We start from the raw sequence: 21,990 nt of genomic DNA, 5'->3' as shown, positions 1-21,990 counted from the left end.
AAGTTAAACTCCATTGCCTTTTATCTGCATTAGCCTCAAGTGTTGAGAAATATATAATCATTCACTTTTCAGCATATACTTAAATTATTTAATTGCACTGGATGCTCACACATCATGTTATACATTTCCGAACACAATTATAGTGTGACCCAATGTCGTCTAAAATTCCATTTTCCACAGCCAATAAAAACAAGTTTTTGGATCAGGTCCAAGGTATGCCAAGTTTAACTTTTGTATCACAGGACTGATTTAGCATATTAAACCCCAAAGGGTTAGCTATCTTTTCCACTCTTTCCCCCTTGTTCTTCTAAAGAAGAATGAGTACTATATTAAATACTGAAGCCAATCTCTGTTGCTGCTAAGTCACTTCAGTCGTGTCTGACTCTGTGCGACACCAGAGATGGCAGCCCACCAGGCTTCCCCGTCCCTGGGATTCTCCAGGCAAGAATACTGGAGTGGGTTGCCATTTCCTTCTCCAATGCATGAAAATGAAAAGTGAAAGTGAAGTCGCTCAGTTGTGTCCGACTCCTAGCAACCCGATGGACTGCAGCCTACCAGGCTCCTCCATCCATGGGATTTTCCAGGCAAGAGTACTGGAGTGGGGTGCCATTGCCTTCTCCAGAAGCCAGTCTCTAGGAAAATATAATTATATATGCATCCATGTATGTGTGAGTAGATGATAGATATATAGGTAGATAGATATGTTTCTTTTATTAGAGGACGGTATATAGAAGCCAAGATCTGGGTGCTGGATGTGCCCATTTCTACTGAACTGTTACTGCTTGCAGACCTGCCAGTGGACAGAACAAGGAAATAAGAGAGAAAGATTTCTCCCCAAACTCAAAATTCACAGGTAGCATTTTGCAAAAGTACAGTACAGATAGGCATTTAGTCATTGCTAATGTATTTTATGCAAGGCAGTGATAGATGTTTGTTATTTCTTCAGCATCAGAAAGGAAAGTTACAGTTAATGGTGGACCAAAAGAAGTAAAAAACAAAAAGATATTGCAGTTATGTTGTAGATTCCTTAGAAGTAAGAAGTGGAAGTAAGGATGTTCAATGAGCAGAGAAGGGACATCCACATCAGAGCTGGTTCTCAGGGAAGGCTCTCAGAAGCAAGGGATATCCACATTGAGAGTTGACCAGTAAGCAGGAAATGGCTGCGGGGAGAATTTGAAGGAAGTGTATCCTAGACTGAAGAACTCAGAAACTGTAAATTTCTATAGAGAACATAATGATCTAAGTGAAATTAAAGTAATTCAGTATGGTTGTATATCTATGTAATGAGTAGCGGGTGGCAGATTTTGAAAGATATAGCTGGAATATACAATATGTATTATATATGCAACATATAATACCATGTAATGTACCATTTTATATAATATGATGTTAAAGAGTTTATACCTTGTGGGCATCTGGGAATCACTGAAAGATTTTAAGCAAATTGGAATTCTACCTAAATTTAAAGAGCTTTATTTAGCTCATTGTCAGAGATAATATGTATATAAATAACTATTATCCAAGATAGAAGGTTTTATATATTCCAGAAAAGTTAAAAGAAACAGTGGTATATAAGCTAAGAGAAGATTATTCCTATTTGAAGAGCTAAAGGAAACCTTTATGAAGGGAGAACATTTGGTTGGGCTTACGACTCAGCCAGGGTAGTAGATTACTCATTTACTACTGATCATTTGCCTTTACAAAATAATTATGAACATAAATAACACACAGGTGTCATTCTCCTAAAGTTAACCTTGCTTCTGAAAAATGATATTATGTTTTGATCTGCACATTTTATTGTAAGATACAAAATTTAAAGGTAATGCTGAATTATAAATTACAATGAAAAGTCAATTGTACTTTGCTTTTTCAAAGTCTAAGATTTCAATCCAGATTTAAAAATTAAAGTTGTAACAATATTAAACATTTTTTTTTCATTTCATAAGATTTTAAAGTTTAAGAAAAATTGCAGGAATAGTACAAGGAACTCCAGGAGAAATTGTTTATATTTTGCTCCATTTATCACTTTCTGTCTCTCTAAAAAAAAAATATATATATATATATATAATTATTATTTTATTCAATGGGTAACAATAGATTATAATCATTATTTATTTTGGTGCTCAAATTTCCCATATTTAATCAATGTAGCCTCTTTAAGCTGTTTCCTATTTTTTTCTGTCCTCTGCATTCTTTGAATGTTTCCCTATAGGTTTATCTTGTACTTTCCTACCCCAGCCCTAGATTCAGCCTATTTCTTAAGGAATGCTGATTTCTTTTAGTAGTGAGAGGTATGTAGGAAACACAATGCAGGTGATTGTCATGTTCATTGTTAATGGTGTCTCATTGCTTCTCAGCCTCCTCAGTGAACATAGCTACACTTATATTTACTACCTATAGTTCATACCACTGTGTCCAACTTCTTTGCAACATCACAGAATATATTCTAGTCTTTCACTTTCCCATATGTGGAGTTCCCTTCTCCAATCATGAAAAACTGGCTCCTGGCTCTTTAATTTTTTATATTTGATAAAAGAAGAAAAAATGATATGGAAGAATACATTTTTGCAGGAGAATAACTTGTATATGTACTGAAAAAAATTTTGAGGGAAGGGGGAAAGACTGAAGGAGGACTGGTACTACCCAGTGTTCAAGCATACTGAAAACTTTGTTAAATAAGCCCGTGTGATACCGGGGCACAAAAATCTGCAGAAGAGAAGAGACTCTGGGCCAAATAAACATGAAAATGGAATGTCTGTTAAAAGTGGTGTTTTAAGCTAAAAAAGAGAAAATAAACTAAAGAACTTTTGTCTACTGAACATATGATTGTTCCAGCATAGAAACTGCTTTTGTTAAGGCCACCAGTCACTTTTACGTTGATAACTTTGATAGAGGCATTTCTGATTTTTTTTCACTTCTCTTTAAAGTTTTAATTTTTTCTCTTTTTAATTGCTCTGCACATTTGGTACTAGTGACACCTTTCTCTCCCTCTTCCCTCCTCTTTTGTTGTAGGACGAACTTCCCCTCCAACTTTCTAGTGTCTCTGAGATCTTCACTGGATATGCTCCCCTCTGTATGTCAGGTTTTATTCTTGAGTCTTCACTCCTCTAACTTACATGTTCTCTCTGAGCAATATTATCCACATTCATAGTTTTATACTTAGGTAGCAACACCTCCACCTTCCACATGCATATTTTATCTCTATAACTGATTTCTTTACTCTCTCCCTGTAATTTAAATATCTACTTGTCCGTGAAACATCTCCATTTGGGCCATCCTTTGGTATTGCAAATTTATTATGCCCCATCAATGAACTTTTGATTATACTTTTTTCTTTTTTATACTTTCATTATTTATATTATTTTATACTTTCATTATGTATTATTTTCCTTTTTTATACTTTCATTATACTTTTTTATACCTTCATTATTGCTCTTTTTACTATTTGGTTCTTCCCAGATGGTGGTGTTACCATCCACTTAGATAATAAGCCAGAAATGAAAATATTGTCTTTAAATCCTCTCTTTTCTCATTCAGTATACGAAATCATTCACTAAGCCCTATGCTTTATGGCTTCCCTGGTGGCTCAGATGGTAAAGAATCTGCCTGCAATGAAGGAGACTGGGTTTGATTCCTGGGTCGGCAATATCATCTGGAGAAGAGAATGGCAACCCATTCCAGTATTCTTGCCTGGAGAATTCCATGGACAGAGGAGCCTGTTGGGCCACAGTCCATGGGGTCACAAGGAGTCAAACATGACTGAGTGACTGGCACTTTCACTTCACTTAATGCTTTATACCTGTTAGTATCTGGAAGAGGCTCTTTCTTTTCCAATTATGTCTTTGCCTTACTTTAGGTCATTATCATCTCTTACCAAGATTACTCTCACAGACCTTTTACTGCTACCACTCTACCTGGACTTACTCTTCTCAAAATGTCTCCCACATTTTTATCAGTAAGATTTTCCAAGACTGTAAAGCTGAAGGTGCCATTTCCCTGACTATAGCCCACCAGTGACTACTCATTGCTTGTTGGATATAGTCTAAGCTCCCTATATGGCACATACAATTTGGCATTTGTTGATTTTCCAGCTTTATTTCCTGCTACTCTCCCTCACACCTATATCCTCAGTCATAGCAAGATACCTACCAGTTCGTGAAACTATGGTATTTCATGCTTCTGTATTGTTTTTCATCTTCCTTTGCCTAGACTTTCTTCACTTCATCTTGCTAGTAAACAATTCTTCCTTGCTGAACTTCTACTTACTGGATAAAACTTGGCTAAAATATAATAAATTCCTCTGCGAGTCTTTATTTCTCCCCCTTCTGAGTTTCTTCTGTCCCTTTTATTTTATTAAATCACTTATTGAATTGGATTGAAGTTGCTTTTAAAAGTGGGTTATTTAAACTTGTGCTCCCTGAGGAAAGAGCCTCTGTTTTAATAATCATTGTTCTCTTAACCTTTAGTACATCCTTTGTCACATTGGCTAGTGAAATTAAGCTGTGCTATCTTTAAAGGTAGTGTATAAAAGGCAAAAAATTTACCTAAAATAAAAATTTTCAATGTGCATAAACAATAACTACATTGAGACTAAATACTACTTTTCTGTACTCCCAACACAGCCAGTTTCCCCTTTGTTGCTGGAAGAGACTGTTGTTTGATTGTGTACCAGGTGTAGAGGTTAGTATACAAAAGTCTATCTTGAAACAGAAATAGCATTCAACAAGATGAAACTCTCATATTAGGAGATGGAGATCAAAGAAACAGCAGATTCACTTCTTCCAGCTCAGAGGCATTGTAAGCCCTTTCTGAGAGGAAAAGCAAGAGGGATTCTGCAAAGGTTTGGAAGGTGAAAAACTTAATGGCAAAAGTTTCTTCGGATTCCAGGAGTCTATGATTCTATTTATAACAAGTAACTCATTACCTCAAGGCCAAAAATAAAAGTCCATGAGCTCTTATACTGAGACAATGTGTACATTTAAAACAATAACAGTGTTCTGTATTTGTCGAACAACTGAGGAGAGTGAATTCACAAGCAGCCACAATTTTAAGAAGGTTAGAACTGATGATCTTGGAGCTCATCATTGGAAAAGGGAATTGTTCATGAAGCAGCAACAAAAGGAGAGGGAGAAGATTAAAAAATACAAAGTGACCTTGAGGAACAGAGAAAAGGAAATCACAGTGAATCATATTAGCCCCGATCAAGGGAGTCATTAAATGCACGGGCGATGGAGGAGAGCGGTCCTGGGCTTAAATCTTTGCTTGACCAGTCCCAGTTGCGCAACATTAGCTTTCTCTAAAATAGAGATCCAACTCCTATCCCAAGTTGCTGTCAGGAGAATTCAATGTAGTAAGTTTTGTAGAGTCTTCAGAAGTGCCTGGCTCATAGGATGTTCTTAGTGAAGCAGCAGTTGTCAATATTATCCTTGTAGTAGAATATAGAGGGTAGGTAATGCAACTCTGAACTTTACAAGTCTGTGACCCATGCAACTTTCTGGTGAAAGTTAAGTTTCTAATAATGCTGTTTTGAAAGAGGGTAGGGAATTCTAATTAATGGATTAATTTTTTAATGATTTGGATTTCTTGTGAACATGATTTTAAAGAGAGGATTGCATTATATACATACATCTCAGTATTGCAGAGCCATTCTGTATATTGGGGATAGAACCACAACTTCATTTATATATTTAATCTGGCTTTTTTTCCCCTCCTAGTTTCTCAGTGATATTTTGACCAGTTTTATTTATCCATTCTTCTTCAATACAGATTATACAGCAAAGAATAGTAAAACTTAAGCTTTAAGATCTTGATGTTTAACTTTCTATTTTTCTTCTGCTTTTTGGGGTTCACTTATCCATGTATGTGTGAGGCCTCTATTGTGAGAATGACCCAAAGCAAGCTAATGTGTCTCTGAAATTAAGCCTGTGTTCTCTCTAGGGCTGTACCTAATTCAAATGGTCAGTGTATTATGTTTTTCAAACTGTGGTAGTAAACTAAAATGCCTTTTCTTTAAGGCTGCTATTAAAACACATTCTAATGTGATCATGAGGAGTCAGTGTTAGTAAGAATTAAAATATCAGCATCAGACAGAACTGGATTTAAACCCTTTTACTGTAAAATATAAGATATACAGCCTTTGGCTGAAAAAATATATAGTTTTTCTCAACTCTAGTTTCTTGAGTGTGCCTTGAAAGTAAGAGAATCTGCTTTCTAGGTGTACTGTGTAGAATTAACTGAAATAGTGCATGTAAGGTATTCTGTCTAACATAGAGTAAATGATTGATAAACACATACCAACCCCCTTGCTTCTATACTTTCCACTGGGCTAGATGGAGAAAAGAATAGATGGGGAAAACTGGCATTTTATGACTATACAGCTTGATAGAAGTTAATAATTTTTAGAAAAGATGCAGAATTTCTAAGACAGATATCATTTCCAATATTTTGATAAGGTATCAGACCTTGTGTCAGGTGATACAGTAGAAAGTGTGTTTGGTGTTGGGCTTGGGAAAATATTCAACGATCAGTTTAAATCCTCTATGAATTTAAATTTAGATTTTAATTAAATGAATGTAAAAATAAATTATGATAAGTATAATATGTCATGGAATAATTGATAGAAGTGATGTATTGATATGAAAAATAAGATATTTAAGCCAGAGATGAGATTGGTAAGGACAGATCATTTCAGTGGATGTGGAGTAGAAGAAAGTCAGCAGAAGTAGAAAGAAAAGCTGAAGCTGGACTGAGGTTTTTGAGAAATGAATGGATGTAAAGGTACAAAGTATGTATGGCCTATCAGTTCAGTTCAGTTCAGTTGCTCAGTCGTGTCCGACTCTTTGCAACCCCATGAATCGCAGCATGCCAGGCTTCCCTGTCCATCACCAACTCCCAGAGTTCACCCAAACCATGCTATCCAACCATCTCATCCTCTGTTGTCCCCTTCTCCTCCTGCCCCCAATCCCTCCCAGCATCAGAGTCTTTTCCAATGAGTCAACTCTTCGCATGAGGTGGCCAAGAATTGGAGTTTCAGCTTTAGCATCAGTCCTTCCAATGAACACCCAGGACTTATTATAAAATAAGAGTTTTTATTTTAAAAAGGTGTAAGCAAATACATTTGAGTTATTTATCAAAATATAGAACCCACCACACATGTTATTATAAGCTTGGCAAACTGAGTGGCTGTTTCTATTCAAAGTCACGATTATCTCTATTTCTGTCCAATTCTAAAATCTTGGAGAGTCGATAGGTTAGCATTTAGGAATTTTCCACTTACTGACATTGATTCAATTCATTTCTTGGTGGTAACTCCACACATTTATTCATAGGCATTACTGGAAGCTTGAGACAGATTTTTTAAAAACTGCTAATTGGATTTAAAGTCATGTTGAAACCAAGCTTAAAATATGGAGGAAAGCTGGTAATGATGACTCAGTACTGATGCTAAGTTAATGATTTAGTGATGAGTTTCAGATCTAGAAGGAAACTCAGCCAGCCTCGGTGTTTAACTACCTTTGGACAACTTCCACTGACTGAAAAATTGCAGATAACATTTTTGATGTATTTGGAGAGTAAAGGAATCCTTTGACTCAAATGCCTTTAAACTGTGATATCACATTATTTTCCTAATTGCGACCACTCTTGTTTTGTGATGGTGGAGTCTGTGGTTCTACAGGCTAATGTGATAGGAATTACTCCACACTGCTGCAGTCATCGTATGCCCTCCAAATTCTGTGTTGCTGCCTCATGCTTAGGGATGAAAATACCCTGCTTGCCTTTCCTCTTAGCCTGCTTGTTGATATGTATTCATCCTTCAAGCCTCTGTCCCACCATCTCTTTCTTAGTCCTCTGACTCCAAGAGCATTTTATATTAAGGAGACCTTTTTTTGTAATGTTTATTCACTATGTTTACTCACTATGCAAAAGCCATTTCCTTTTATAGTAGATTTGATGTTGCTTGATACACATTGGTGTGTTGGTGATTGGCTGTGAGAATATTTTTTAAATGATTCTCTTTGTTGTTGTTGTTGATGATGATATTTTCACAGAATGTCACATTCATTTAAAGGAAGCTGAATGACTGCCAGCACTAAAGGCTGTCAGAACTTGTGTGAGTACTAAGTGGAACCAATCAAACTTTAGTTGACCTGTTTGTATACTTCAATGACAAAGAGGAATTTGTCCTACTATTTGAAGTGAAAAGGCTCAGTTCTTATACCAGGCTAAAGGGTTAACCAATTTGAAGAACGGTTTTTCCTTGCCACTTGAAGCTATAAACCTGGTCTTCTTTATTAATTAATTTTAGAAAATAATTCTGATACATTTTTTATATGACTAAATGACCAATAAGTGTTAAGTTTAACACACAAGATAAGAAAATCTAATTTCAATCTCTTAGCTAGGTAGGTGCTTTTTGCCCCTAAGGCAAAAAACATTTCTTAGTCAAATTGAGAACCATTTCCAAAGTGATTTTTAGTTGCCTTGTCAATTTTAATATTCCTATTGTATTTATTCTCAGATAAGTAGAGTTTCTGATTTGAAGAAGTATAATGACAAATATTTTAAGATGAAACACATATGTAATTATCAGAAAATGTTTTGAAGCATTGCAAGAGATCAGTGAGTTTATTTTTAGGTTATTACAGACACACATGAGGACAAACACATTTTCAGAGTAACTTGACTGGATTTATTTTTAAGATAGTCAGAAACAGTTAGATGTTCTGATCTTTTCCTCAGTTTATTGCATGCTGCAGAAAGAACATATTCATTTATTGAACAGATGGATTTATAAACGAATATAATGCAAACTATGATACTTGCTTTGAGGGAAACAGAGTACTGAAGGTATATAAAATTCATATGGGCTTGCCAGAGGAGACACCTCTGTGAGGCGGGGAGATTGCAGCTACATATGCGCAGTGAGCAGGAGAAAGAACATTTTAGGCAGAGGGAACAGTACATGGGGAAAAGGCACGGAAGAGTGTGGAGTGTTTGAGGAACAAAATGTCAATATGGCTAGGGAAGAATTAACCTAAGTGCTAGGGTTTCGAGATGGAAGTATAGGTGGGTGAGGGCTAGATAGAGCAGATGGTTAATATCGCGGTATAGTTCCTCACTATGTACCCACTGGAATGAATGAATAAGAAAGCTTCATAACATAATGGGAACAATGTCATTTTCTTTCTTTCTTTTTGACGAAAGGCATCCATTTGCCTCATGCAGTGTGGTGAGAGGGGTTAATGTTAGCCAAGTTGAAAGACTGAGACAGTCTTGCAGTGAAGGCTGAGATTGGGCACAATGAGAAGGAGATGACCACCATTCCCAAGCTGAGCCAATCGAACAGACCAGCTACAGATTTCAGCAGGAGATGCCGGCAGGGAGTGAAGTGACCAGACAGTTAAAGGACGTTGTTGCAGATTCCAGAGAACACAAAGGGGAGCGGGAACCTGCTGGTTTGGGTTTGAGGCTACCTTTTTTCTGCCGCTAAAAGGTCAAAGAAGCCCACCTGTCTATAAACTCAGATACCTCTTTGAAGAAAAATAGTGGGTTGGAGGAAATACATAAAACTGAACATTTACCAGATATGATCAAGTTTTTAGAAAAAGAGTATACAAGAATATAATGAGGTAGCACTAATTACACTTTGTGTTCATTCATTCAGTAAATAACCATGACTGTCTTTTACATGGGCTTCCCTAGTGGCTCAGTGGTAAAGAATCTGCCTGTAATGCAGGAGACAGAGAGAGGTTTGATTCTTGGGTTGGGAAGATCCTTAGAGGAGGACATGGTAACCCACTCCAGTATTCTTGCCTGGAGAATCCCATGGACAGAGGGGTCTGGTGGGCTACCGTCCATAGAGTTGCAAAGAGTCAGACCTGACTAAAGTGACTGAGCACACATTCATGCCTCTTATGTATTGCGCTCAGGGAATACAACAGACACTAACCTTTGTCTTCCTGGAACTCACATTCAAGTGAGACTAGTTCCCAGTTGAAGCTATAGAAAGAAAGAAAACTGCCTAATTAGAAAAATGAATATGTAGTTGCACATTCAATAGTAGTATGTTAGCTTTAATTTCACAACAGTAGTAACGAAAAGTATTCTGGTGGTGTGCATGACCTTGTTGTGGTCAAGAAAAGCTAAAAATGATTACAGAGTTTATTCTTGCTTGGACACTAAGTTTAAATAACTTGACATATGTCAGTCATAGAGTCACAAAAAGTTAGGACTGGAAAGGATCTTAGTGGTCATCTAGCCTGACATCTTACTTTGGCTGGTAAGGAAACAGATATTCATAGAACTCAAGAGGAAATCACTGCTAAAGTTGGGATTTAAATATGTGTTCCTTGACGTTAGTTCAAGGCTGTTTATAATGGAAAAGAGTTTCCATTCAGATCTTTGTAGAACATATTCATTGATTATTTCACCTCGATATCAATAGACCATTTCTTGGGCTGGCTTTTGTAAGTATTGGAAACATAACAGGTCATGCAGTGATGTTTAAGTACGGATGAGGATTAGAAGAAGAATAGGCACTCATCAGAGGGGTTAGTTTCTTTTTTTTCTCTTTAGAATGTGAGTGATAGCCAGGAAAGGACCCAGTGCCTACATTTTACCCCTACTCAGTAGGGGTATAAGCAGGGGCTCAGAACAAGGCATCCGAGTTCATATCCCAGCTGTACCATCCATCAACTAGCTTCATCATCAGTGTGAAACCTGTACAAAATTTTAAATTAAATCATATCATATGTATACAACTAGAAAATCTAGAATCCCATCTGATCATTTCTTTCTTGTACTTCCTTCCTCTTTCTCCATTTAATTTAAAAACTCACTTAAACATATACCTTGTATCATTGTGTTTAATTGAATTGTATTGGAAAAAAAGCACACATACTTTGTCTCAGACTGATATTTGACTAGAGTTCTGTGGTAAAGTAATAACCAGTAGCTGCATTCATTTTTCCAGTTCTTGGACTGACATATTCACAGTACTATATGGTTTTTCTACTATTGCATGTTGTTTAGCTCTTGTATATTACAAACAGGGCCAAAGAATAGATTATTACAATAAAAAAAACAAGAAAAAGTAAAGTTTATCATTTTCTATGAGGCTTCACACAAAATGCCATGACATACTTAGTATCCACTTGGTTGGAAAAATCATGCAAGTTAACCCATGTTTTTCATCATATAAAATGAGTTGGTTATGATGGATATGTTCTGTGTTTTGTGCTAAGAATTCTAATAAATTAAGAAATATTTATTGAGCACCTATTATAACAGTCTAATGGTGCTGAGTTGGGGAAAGTGTGCCTGTATATGTATGGGGGTATGTGTGTGTGCAGAGAGTAGTGGTAAAAGTGTTAGGCTAAGTCACACTGAGAGTTCACCTTAATAGAAAAAATATAAAAATGATTTCTGACAGCTAACCCCTGGAAAAACTATTCAAAATATACTATACTTAGCATATTTTACTAGGAGATAGCATGTATGATAAGTTTTAGCATTTTTCACAGTATAGTCGTGTTGAAGACTATATTTTTGCAATTTAAGCAACAATAGGTTATTTCATCTTACTGAATACAAAATTAAGTTAATAAAGCAAACTTTTCCTTCCAATATTGTTTAAATGCTGTTTGAAAAAATGTTAATAAAAACTTTTAAGAAATAGTTATTTTTCTTTGTGTCAAGTGACTATTTAACTTACTATTATCTTCTTATGGCTCCTTAAGTTTTAAGATTGGATTTTAAAATAAATTTAGTGCTTGATGTAAGTGAGAATCTAAGTTTTCTACTTTAACTTCAGAGCAAAAAGAATATGAACCTAATGCAAAGAATGATGTTATGGATTTTCTGTAATTAGTTTAGTAGCTTTCAGATTCTGTGGTTAATAATCAAGGCTTGAGCCTCAAGTAAGATTGTATGCTTGCTTGTTATTTGAGTTGTACCTTGGCTAGATGTTTATTAGTATTTTGTTGAGTTCCTTCCAACATGTTAATGAAGAAGTCATCACACTTTTCTAAATCAAAGGTAGACAAAGTGAAAGTTATTTTTTAAAAGTTGAGAGGCTTGCTTTTCTCTTGAGTTGTTCCTCAGGGGTATTTATGCTAAATTAATAGTGATATAGATAAACCATGAGTACAGAAATCGAATGCCATCCGTAAATGCAGAAATCTTTCCAGAAGATCTGTATAATATGCTATTACATATACAAAGAAAGCAAAAGCATATGGTTGTAATGAAGCCACTACCCTAAGGTCTGCGTATCAGTTTGCATGTAGATGGTCTCTGGATATAACTGCGGTATTGCACACATGTCAAATTATGATTGAATGCTTATTGATGGTGAAGAAAACCTTGATTTATACATAATTATATTAATACATAATAGCTACATAAATATATAATATAAAATTATCTTCCTTTTTATTTATAACTTCACTTAATAAAAATGTATTTTTTCGAGTATCATGTACCATAAGGCCTATGTTAGCATCTCTGCAAGAAGCAGACTAATCATACTTAGAAAGAGTCTGTTGGAATGACTAAAGCTGAACAGGAACAAAGAATTCAACTAATGTTTTAACTTTATTTTACAAACAGAAATTGGAGCTCAGATAAGTCAAGAAATTTTCTCACAATGGCCCAGCATATTCATAATAGAACTAGGACTAGAGCCATTTATTTTATTTTTAGTTCAGTGCTTTCTCAGACTGATTCCATTTCCTAGCATGGATTAGAACTGCTCAATGTAATCAGTGATTTATTTTTAATTCTCTTTTTCTGTGTCTCTCCTGTGGGAGGAAAATAAAAAGGTGTTCTTGCTTCTGTGGACATATCTGGAGGCTGCTAAGAGCTACACACTGCTATCATATAGAGAATATCGCCCTCTGTGACATTTAAATCTTATTTTTATGGATCATTCAGTGAAAGCATGTGTGTTCCTTTTAACACGTGTACTTTTAAAACATTTAATCATGACTTGAGAATTTTTTTTTTTTCATAACAAACCTCTAGCCTGGAATCTCATGACATTACTGATTGAGAAGAAATTTGTTAGTGATTTAAATACAAGAATGTCTCCAGAATGTTATATTAAAATATGAGGATTCACCTTATTTGTAACTTGAACAAAAGTCCCTGCAGTGTGAGTCTGTCTTCCAAGTAAAACAATTTTTAATGTTTATTTTCAGTTGTTTACAACTTCTCTCTTAAACTTGCTTTTCTTCCTTTTTATTTTCATAAATTAAAATTTTATTTTATAATATAAAAACTTTAGGTTCCTAGGGAGTTTTGGGGACTAAAAAAAAATGTGATGTGTGTGTGTGTTTTCATGTCTTTTTGCAGTGTCCTTTCTTAGTTGAAAAGCTGCATTTGGGTACAGTGTCACTGATGGAATTGAGCAATTTTTGTTTTTCTAACTTTTGTAGCTCTGGCCAGCTTCACAAGGTTTCTATCAGTTGAAATGGCATCTTTGACTTTAGCCAAGTGTAGGTTATTAGGTTATGAGTGCCAAAAATGATGAGTTATCTCCACACTTCATCCAGCATGAATAAAAGCAAGATTGTAAAATAATTATAATCTCTCAGAGCAAAGCCAGCCATGCAGCTTCAGCCCACCCCTCTTCATTAATTTGTATACAGTTCTTATTTTAACAGAACAAACTTTCTGAGGGTACTCACATGGGACTGCTGAACCAGCTGTACAACTTTTATTTTGAAGAAAAAAAGTTGAGCCTCTGAACGGGCTGTTTTAAAGACAGGGAGGGACTTAGCTTTTCCGAGCTTGACCAGCATGTGGAAGGAGTGCTCTCATGGCTGCGATAACTTAGGGAGCTCCTACCTGGGTGCCACAGGGGCAGGAAGGCTTCTGTTTGTTTTGTTCCGTTTCCGAGGGTCCCGTGCACTTCTCTTGCCCATGTCAACGTGACTCTTGGTGTTTTTGCACACCCTGCTCTGTGGGGGAGTGCCCCATCGTGCCTGTCTTATGTGGCCTCTATGGACACATTGCTCAGCTGGCAGAGAGCAGGGAAGTTTTCTCCCAGCACCCAAAAAGAGAAAGAGGAAACTACTTTTGCCTTCTGGGCTCCTTGCAGGACAATAGATCAGAATAAGCTTCCACATTCTCTCCCTGGATTTCTGGAGTGGTTTCCAGGAACAAGCTAAACTTTCACCTTTAAATGGATGACCATGTCACAATCAGGAGGAAACATCTCCAAAGACCCATCTTTAGGTAAGTCATGATGTATCCTAGATGGCTCCAGGGCTATCAGGAAAAATAATTTCTTTTTCATCCTTAACTTGTGAATTCTGGCACTGAGTTATAACAAAGCATTAAAGACTGTGCCAAAAGTGTAACTTCATGCATACTGAAGGAGTTCTTTTATTTTCTGAAACCCTATGCACAAGCTTTTATCAGTTTTTCAAAATGTATTTTAAAAACATATTAGCTTTTCGTGTAGTTCAGTGACATAGCACTAGAAGAACTTCTGAAACATTATGCAACCCCTCGCTGTTTCTAGTGGTTGCATAGCCCTGTAAATGGGAAATGTGTGGTTCTTTCAACTGATTTCTCTCAGAAGTAGTATTTTAGTTCTGTGAATGCTACACTTCTTTGCAGTAATGTATGGGGAGACAAATTTGAACTTGATGGCTATTGTACTATACTATGTACATTTTACTCTAATTTAGGAGTATCTGTTTAGCAGTTAAGGAAACAGCAGGGCAATAGGAGATATTTTGCACTGGGGTGGAATCTTTGGCCAGGCAGAATATAGATCTTGCATAACAGATTGGGCTAAGGTTTTATTTTGAGGGGGGAAGAGACTCTTTCAGTAAGAGACTGTAATTTCGTCTGTCTTGATTTTTTAGTTACCTGTTATGTAATTTAGAATCCAGAATTTGGAATTAAAGTTAACCATATATCAAATTTGGGCCTCCCCCCAAATAATATCTTAAATATAGCAAAGATATCACATGTTAACAATACTAAATGTTAAGTTGTAGTCACTGGCTGTTGATCTTGAATTAACTACAGGATTGTAGAAGTTTATGGATGAAATTCCTGACATCGTATGGTTGTTAAATAATGAGTGGGACTTCAAGGAATAGAATTATATATAAAATGTTTCCATTCTTATGTATTAATTAATTATTACTACAATATTGCTAGTAATATCAATATACTTTCATAATGCTTAAAATGCTGGCTCAAATCTGTTTTAAAATCTTTTGAAGATATTTTCAAATTTACATTACACATTTAATATTATGTGTCTATTTAAATATGCATTTGTAAATTAAACCAAAAATCCAAAATGTGTGTTCACCTCCCGTGTTTCCTGTGGCAGGCGCTGGAAACGTTCTTTCAGTTCCTGTGCAGTTCACTACTATTTTCTTTCCAAGTGCATGTATGACTTCAAGGAGGCATGAAAGTTGCACAGACAATTCCAAACTGAGACATCACTTAAAGAGGGTACCTACAGAAGTTCAGGCAGGCAGGGCCATATTGGATAAAATCAGATCCACTCAGCCATCAACCTAAGTGTGTTACTCCATGGTGGAACTGTTCCTGCAGGTGGTCGCTCACTGCTTTAATGCCAAATCCTTGTCCGCTCCTGACGAATTATGTGTTAAGGTGCCACTCTCAGGGGAATTGCAATTCAAGTGTGCTTCTCTTTCATATAAAGAGCAGATCCTTTGTGGAAGGTGGGATTCTTTGTCCAGATGATTAGAATACAGTTTGGTAAATTCAAATGATTGTTTCATGATGCTGATGATCTAGAAGAGAAAACAGCTACCAAAGAGGATGTACGTTTACCAGGCAATTATTTCAAGCAAGTGCTGAAATGGGTTCCCGAATGAAAACAGATTAAGGCCAGATGTGGGATCATGGGTCTACTGGCATATTGACAGCTGGCTTTGCTTTTATCAAGATATGAATGTTATGAAGGAAAGAAGGGTGGAGAGTATCTTAAAAGATCCAAATGACTAGACATACTTTCTCAGAGAAAGTTTTAGGCTGTTCTTTAGTGAAATGCAGCATGGGCTTTCTAATAGCTAATTGTGCTTTTGGGCAAGCTGAGAAATGGGTTAAGCTTTACTTTGGCATCTTTGGGCTTCTCTGGTGGCTCAGACTAGAGAGCCACCATTTTTTACTCTGGTGGCAGTAAAAAATCTGCCGGCAATGCAGGAGGCCTGGATTCTATCCCTGGGTCAGGAAGATCCCCTGGAGAAAGGCATGGCAACCCACTCCAGTATTCTTGCCTGGAGAATCCCATGGATAGAGAGCTTGGTGGGCTACAGACCCAGTCCATGTGGTCACAAAGAGCTGGACATGACTGAACGACTGATACTCTCTTCCTTGGCACCTTGGCTCTTATCCCATGTCCCACTTTATTTTCTTTGTTAGCCTCCTTTCCCAGCTCCCCTGTTCCCTTGGCCTTCCCCTGAGCTGTCCAGCCTTTCACACTGAGACATCTTTCTAGACTTCCTTTTCTGGTCAGACTTTTCCTTCTCAATATGTACAGTATGTGTGCACCCCACTGCCTAAGAGATTTGCACACCTGTTCTCAATCTGTAAGCAAATCTGTGCTAGATTGTTTCATATGTGCTAGTTACAAGTTTAATAGAAATTTTGTGAAATATCTTTGGTATTTTTTATTAAAAACTCATTTAAAATTTTAGTCTTTAAGAAATCAGCCTAGAATTTTTTTTTTTTTTAAGAAACATCTGACATATTGACACCATTCAAATTTCTATATACAGCCTACTTTCTTCTGCAATTGAACCCACAGCTTTAATTCAATTCACCTGTCATTCTCTGCTCGATTAGACATGACCATATCTAGGGGAAGGCATTGGGGAGGCCGCCAGTGGTAAAGAATCCACCTGCCAATTCAGGAAATGCAAGAGATGCGGGTTTGATCCTTGGGTGAGGAATATCCCCTGGAGTAGGAGACAGCAACCCGCTCCAGTATTCTTGCCTGGAAAATTCCAAGGACAGAGTGGGTCACAGTCAGTGGGGTCACAAAGAGTCAGACACAACGTATGCATGCACCATTGGAGAGGCCAGACACAATAACAAAAAAGCAACCTTACCCTTACAAAGCATATCATCTAGTGTATATCTAGGTAACCATGACACAGGCAGGTGATGGGTACCAAAAAGAAGATAACAACATCCTGGGAAATTATAATGGAAAAGACAAATTTCAGTGAAAACTAATTCTGGCCCCTAAGTGAACTGAGAATGATAAGAGCAATATTTTAAATATTATTATTATTTTTTAGTGTTATATTTCCTTCATTTTCTAATTTTTTAATTAGTTTTCATTGGAGGGCAGTTGTTTTACAATGTTGTCTTAGTTTCTGCTAAGAGAAAGATTTTCTTTTAAATTTCATTTTTGAGACAGAATTAATGTCAATTTTTCATCAGCATGATCTCCCTAAATTTCAAATAATAAAAATCATCCATCAAGTATAAAAAATTAGTTGAGAGGTTTTAGAGGAGATGATGAATATTGAAATTCCATGGCTGGTATGCTATTGGGAAGGCTGGGAGGAGCTTTATATGCTATTTAGAAACTGTCTCTAAGAATGTCTTGGTCTCCCACAATGCCAATTCCCAAATCATTTCACACAGTGAGGTTATCAAATCCATGTTTTAAAAGTCTTCCATGGAAAATTTAGATACACATTTTCATGTCAGATCTGTGAAGCGAGGAACAAAGGCAAAGCTTCTTTTCTGGCCAAGGCTGGAGTCTGTACGCGCGTGTTTCATACGTTTTGCATGTTGCTTTGGGATAAATGAGACTGTTCAGCCTGGAACATACAGAAATGATGCATCTCAGACACATTTTGTGGGTCACTCTGCAGATGTTCTTGCAGCTCAGACTTGTACAGAGAAATCACTCTCCCTTTATTCAAGAGAAACACTTTAGGCTTTATAATTTTCCAGGAAGGAAACACTATTACAAAACATATATTAATGTGTTTTCCGTCAACAACACTGTTTGTTCCTCAGCACTTAGAAAATGAATTTGTATAGATCTTTAAAAATCTGAGATTTGAATCAGCACTTAATAGTAGAGCTCTCTGATACACACATTCTTTAGATGTTTAAAAACTTCTTTTTCTGTTACCACAGAGTTTGATCTCTAGGAATTACAATTAATCTCTTTATATAAAAAGATTCATCAATTTATAGAACATTTCAGATGAAGTACCTTTGTCTAACTTCAGTAAAACAATTGCTGAAGATACTTCCATCTTACTGCATGCTCATATGGCTTAGTGAACTTTCTATATTCTCAGAATATTACTCAATCTTAAGCTTTGATACCAAGAAAAATCTATTTCTCCTAATAAAACTGCATCAGTGAAAATAATTCTTACCTGAATTACACTGCTATGAAATATACAAGTCTGGGTTTTTGTTATAATTATCTCCCCCCACTTGATTTGATATTTTATTTTTTATCAAATTCTACTATATATGCATCTTTTTTTCCTGTTTGTTGCTTCAAAGTCTTTCTGGAAGTATGTAGGAAAAATGAATTAAAAAAATAAATTGAAACTTTTTTCTTACATGTTAAGCCTTATTTAGTGTTCTTTGGAACCAACAAGCTTTTGAACCTCTTTCAGGGTTCAAAAGTGGATGTTATTTTTGTGGTGACTTTTCATTAGAAGTAGCACGAAAAAGCCACAAATGAAATCATGCAACTGGTTCTTGCTCAGCCGCAGTACTGAGAAGTGGTCCATGCATCCAGGAGCTGAGACAGTAAAGTGCGGGTCGAATGGCTGCCAGGGCCCAAGACCAATGAAAATCATGTTGGGTTCTTCACAGCATTTAGAACATGCTGTTTCTTCTCTTTATGCCTTTTCAGAGTTTTATTTTTACAAGTGGCTGTTAGCAGAGGAATTCTGAGTGTGTTTTTGGCAGGCATATTCTCTTCACATGGAGATGTAGAAAGCAGTGAGATGCCTAGGAAAAGAAAGGCAGTCCTAATTTTGTTTGTGTACCGAATGGGGATGATTAGTACCCTATTGATGGGTCTGAATTCTTGTTTCAAGGTTGTGATCTATGCTTTATAGAGAAGTAGCATAAAATATCTATTAAATATTTAAAATTGTATACCTTTTGGAGTATAATCATTTTTATTTAGCCCCACATTTAAGCTCAGTGGTAACATCGGTGTCAAAGCTAGTTCAGAAGTTGCAGATGACACCACATTCCTGACTTTCAGATAGGAATAAGTAATCAGTAATATTACTGATTTTCTAAAAAAGTTTTTAAACAGTAATAAGGTGGGACACCTGACCACTCTGCCGATTTACAATAGTTTTCTAGACAGTTTTCTACTCAGTGTTTCAGAGCCATTTACTTCAGTGTTTTGGGAATAATAGAAAATGGGAACAAGTAATATAAAGTGTAAACTCACTTCAAAATTTAAAGAAATTGTATTGCTAATACATTATCGATATTGCCATTTTCATCTCATAAATGTGTTTTTGACATTCTATGCTTTAATTTCTTTTTAACACTTCCTCAACAAAAAATGTGTACTTTAGCCAGAAATTTTAGTACAAAGTCATCAGAGTGAAAATTACATAAAAAAATTAACTGGTGAAGTAGTATAATATATTGGGGCTTCCCAGGTGGCTCAGTGGTAAAGAATCTGCCTGCTAATGCAGGAGACTCAGGAGATGCAGGTTCAAATCCTGGGTTGGGAAGATCCCCTGGAGGAGTAAATGGCAACCCACTCCAGTATTCTTGCCTGGGAAATCCTATGGACAGAGGAGCCTAGCGGGCTACAGTCCATGGGGTCGAGAAGAGTCAAACACGACTGAATGCACACACATACACACCCACCCAAAAATGTGTGATTTAGATAGAAATGTATATATTAAAAAGTTATCAGAGTGAAAATTACATAGAAAAAATTTATTAACTATGGCAGTAGTAGAGTATGTTAAATACCTTTTCTTATATGAAATGTATTTTCTCCTAAGAAAAAGTTCTATGTAAATCGAATCCAAAACTTAATACAACTTTATATGCTGCTGCTACTGCTGCTAAGTTGCTTCAGTCATGTCCGACTCTTAGAGACCCCATGGACTGCCGCCCACCAGGCTCCTCTGTCCATGGGATTTTCCAGGCAAGAGTACTGGAGTGGGGTGCCATTGCCTTCTCCCACAACTTTATGTATATGAACATATTTTGCCAGTTTTTGTTTCTAAGACAAGTGATTGTGAATTCATTTATTTAAGAGAGAAAAAGGAAATTGAATTGACTTGCAATGGTTATATGGTCATATACTGGAAATTTAGGCTCAAGGGTTTTCTTTAATAAATGATAATTTTAAAGTAAGTGACAATTAATTGATAGAACAAAATAATTGCATTTATTTCTACTTGCTATGAAAGTGAAAAATACTTTTGGAAAATAGACATAGTGATATGAATTTAAAGTTTATGACATTATCAGACACAATGCTAATTAATAGAACAAAAATATTTTATAACAGACATTTATTAGTATTTTTGTTGTCAAGATACTGTTGCTGCTAGTCAGAAGTCATTGTGTGACTTTTAAGGAAGAAATAATTACAAACTGATCTTCAAAATAAATTACGAAGGTCAGAGTAAAACAACAATACATTTGAATGTAAGGCAGGAAATATTTATCAAGAAAACATCTTAGACATTGTTGAGCCTTTTTTTTTCCAGTTGTGATAAAAGTAGCTCTAATTTCTAAGTGGTCATCACAAATAAACTGTAATTTGGTAAATATTTTGAAGTCAGGCAATGAGTAATCTACTCCCATAGTATTACTTCATCCACAATTTACAAAAATTTGAATTATTTCCAATAAACTTATAATTAGTGGCAACAGCAGCAGTAGATATTAAAATTAATACCAAGAGCTACCATTCATTAGAATCTTAGCATATTTTTAGACAAGAAAGAAGCATATAATCTTCAGGGCAACTTCATGAGGAAGTATTAAATTCATAAATAATAATTTTGGATATAGGACTTCCCTGGTAGCTTAGATGGTAAAGAATCTGCCTGCAATAGAGGATACCCAGGTTCAGTCCCTGGGTTGGGAAGATCCCCTGGAGAAGGGAATGGCAATCCACTCCAGTATTCTTGCCTGGAAAATTCCATGGACAAAGGAGCCTGGAGGGCTATAGTCCATGGGGTTGCAAAAAGTTAGACATGAATGAGTGATTAACATACACACACACACATGGATCCAGGAACAAGGAATAAATAAAACATAAGAAAGCACTTCTCACTAGGGAGCTATGCAAGTCCTATTTTCTAAGCTAGAGATGTTTGGTGCTGTTTGCATTTATCTTGGATATTGGTATTGTTTAGAAACTGCTATTCAAATGTTTGTAATGTTTGAAATGAGGAAAATCAAGATTATGCAGGTAAAATGGTCTAGTGGGGATAATTTTATGATTTATATCATCTTGAAAATTTTTATTTGAAATAATCCACCTATTACTTATAGTGTTCAGGTAAAAAGCAATGAAAAATAATAATAACAGCAATGAAAAAATAATAGTAAGCTTAACAATGACCTGTTGGTTTATAGAGAAGAAGGTTAAAGAAGTCTGCATTAGTCTCTGGTTCTGTGACTCGACATGACATAATTTTGATAGTTCTCATGGGAAAACTTCAGTTTATTTATATATTTGATTAAGTCCACTTGGACATGATCTTTAATTGAGCAAAATCCAACATTTCCTGAATTGGAGCTGCTGAAGTGTAGGGGCAAGTCTACAGTGCATTTGAAGGAAAAGATGATAAAGCTTCCAGAGTTATCTTTGAAACATCCCAAGCGTGCTTTGTTAGAGTCATATTTTTGTTATGAAGAAGTGTGAATTCTGAGTCAAATTTGTGTCTATTTTTGCTATTTTGATGACTCTACCTTTTAGGATCTTAAGATGATATTTTTAGGCATATTGTTTAT

General features: G+C 36.0%; 1 protein-coding gene across 6 annotated transcripts in view; it reads left to right on the top strand.

The window, feature by feature from the left end:
* PDE1A (phosphodiesterase 1A) overlaps window positions 1–21,990 on the top strand; it is a 395,418-nt gene that overhangs the window by 75,829 nt on the left and 297,599 nt on the right. For 2 of the 6 annotated variants that reach the window (XM_086361405.1, XM_086361414.1), the window contains exon 1: window positions 13,788–14,238. The exons of the other annotated variants lie outside the window; for them this stretch is intronic. In XM_086361405.1, the coding sequence (XP_086217531.1) occupies window positions 14,186–14,238 (53 nt within the window). In that variant the 5' untranslated portion in view covers window positions 13,788–14,185. Of the gene's footprint in view, window positions 1–13,787; window positions 14,239–21,990 lie in introns of those variants that run through there. 6 annotated transcript variants of the gene reach the window in all.

The sequence above is a fragment of the Bos grunniens genome, chromosome 2 (assembly GCF_055505025.1).
Source record: "Bos grunniens cultivar Pamir isolate PY7600 chromosome 2, Bosgru_T2T1.0, whole genome shotgun sequence".
NCBI classification, from domain to species: Eukaryota; Metazoa; Chordata; class Mammalia; order Artiodactyla; family Bovidae; genus Bos; species Bos grunniens.
This window is presented reverse-complemented; position numbering and strand designations above follow the sequence as displayed.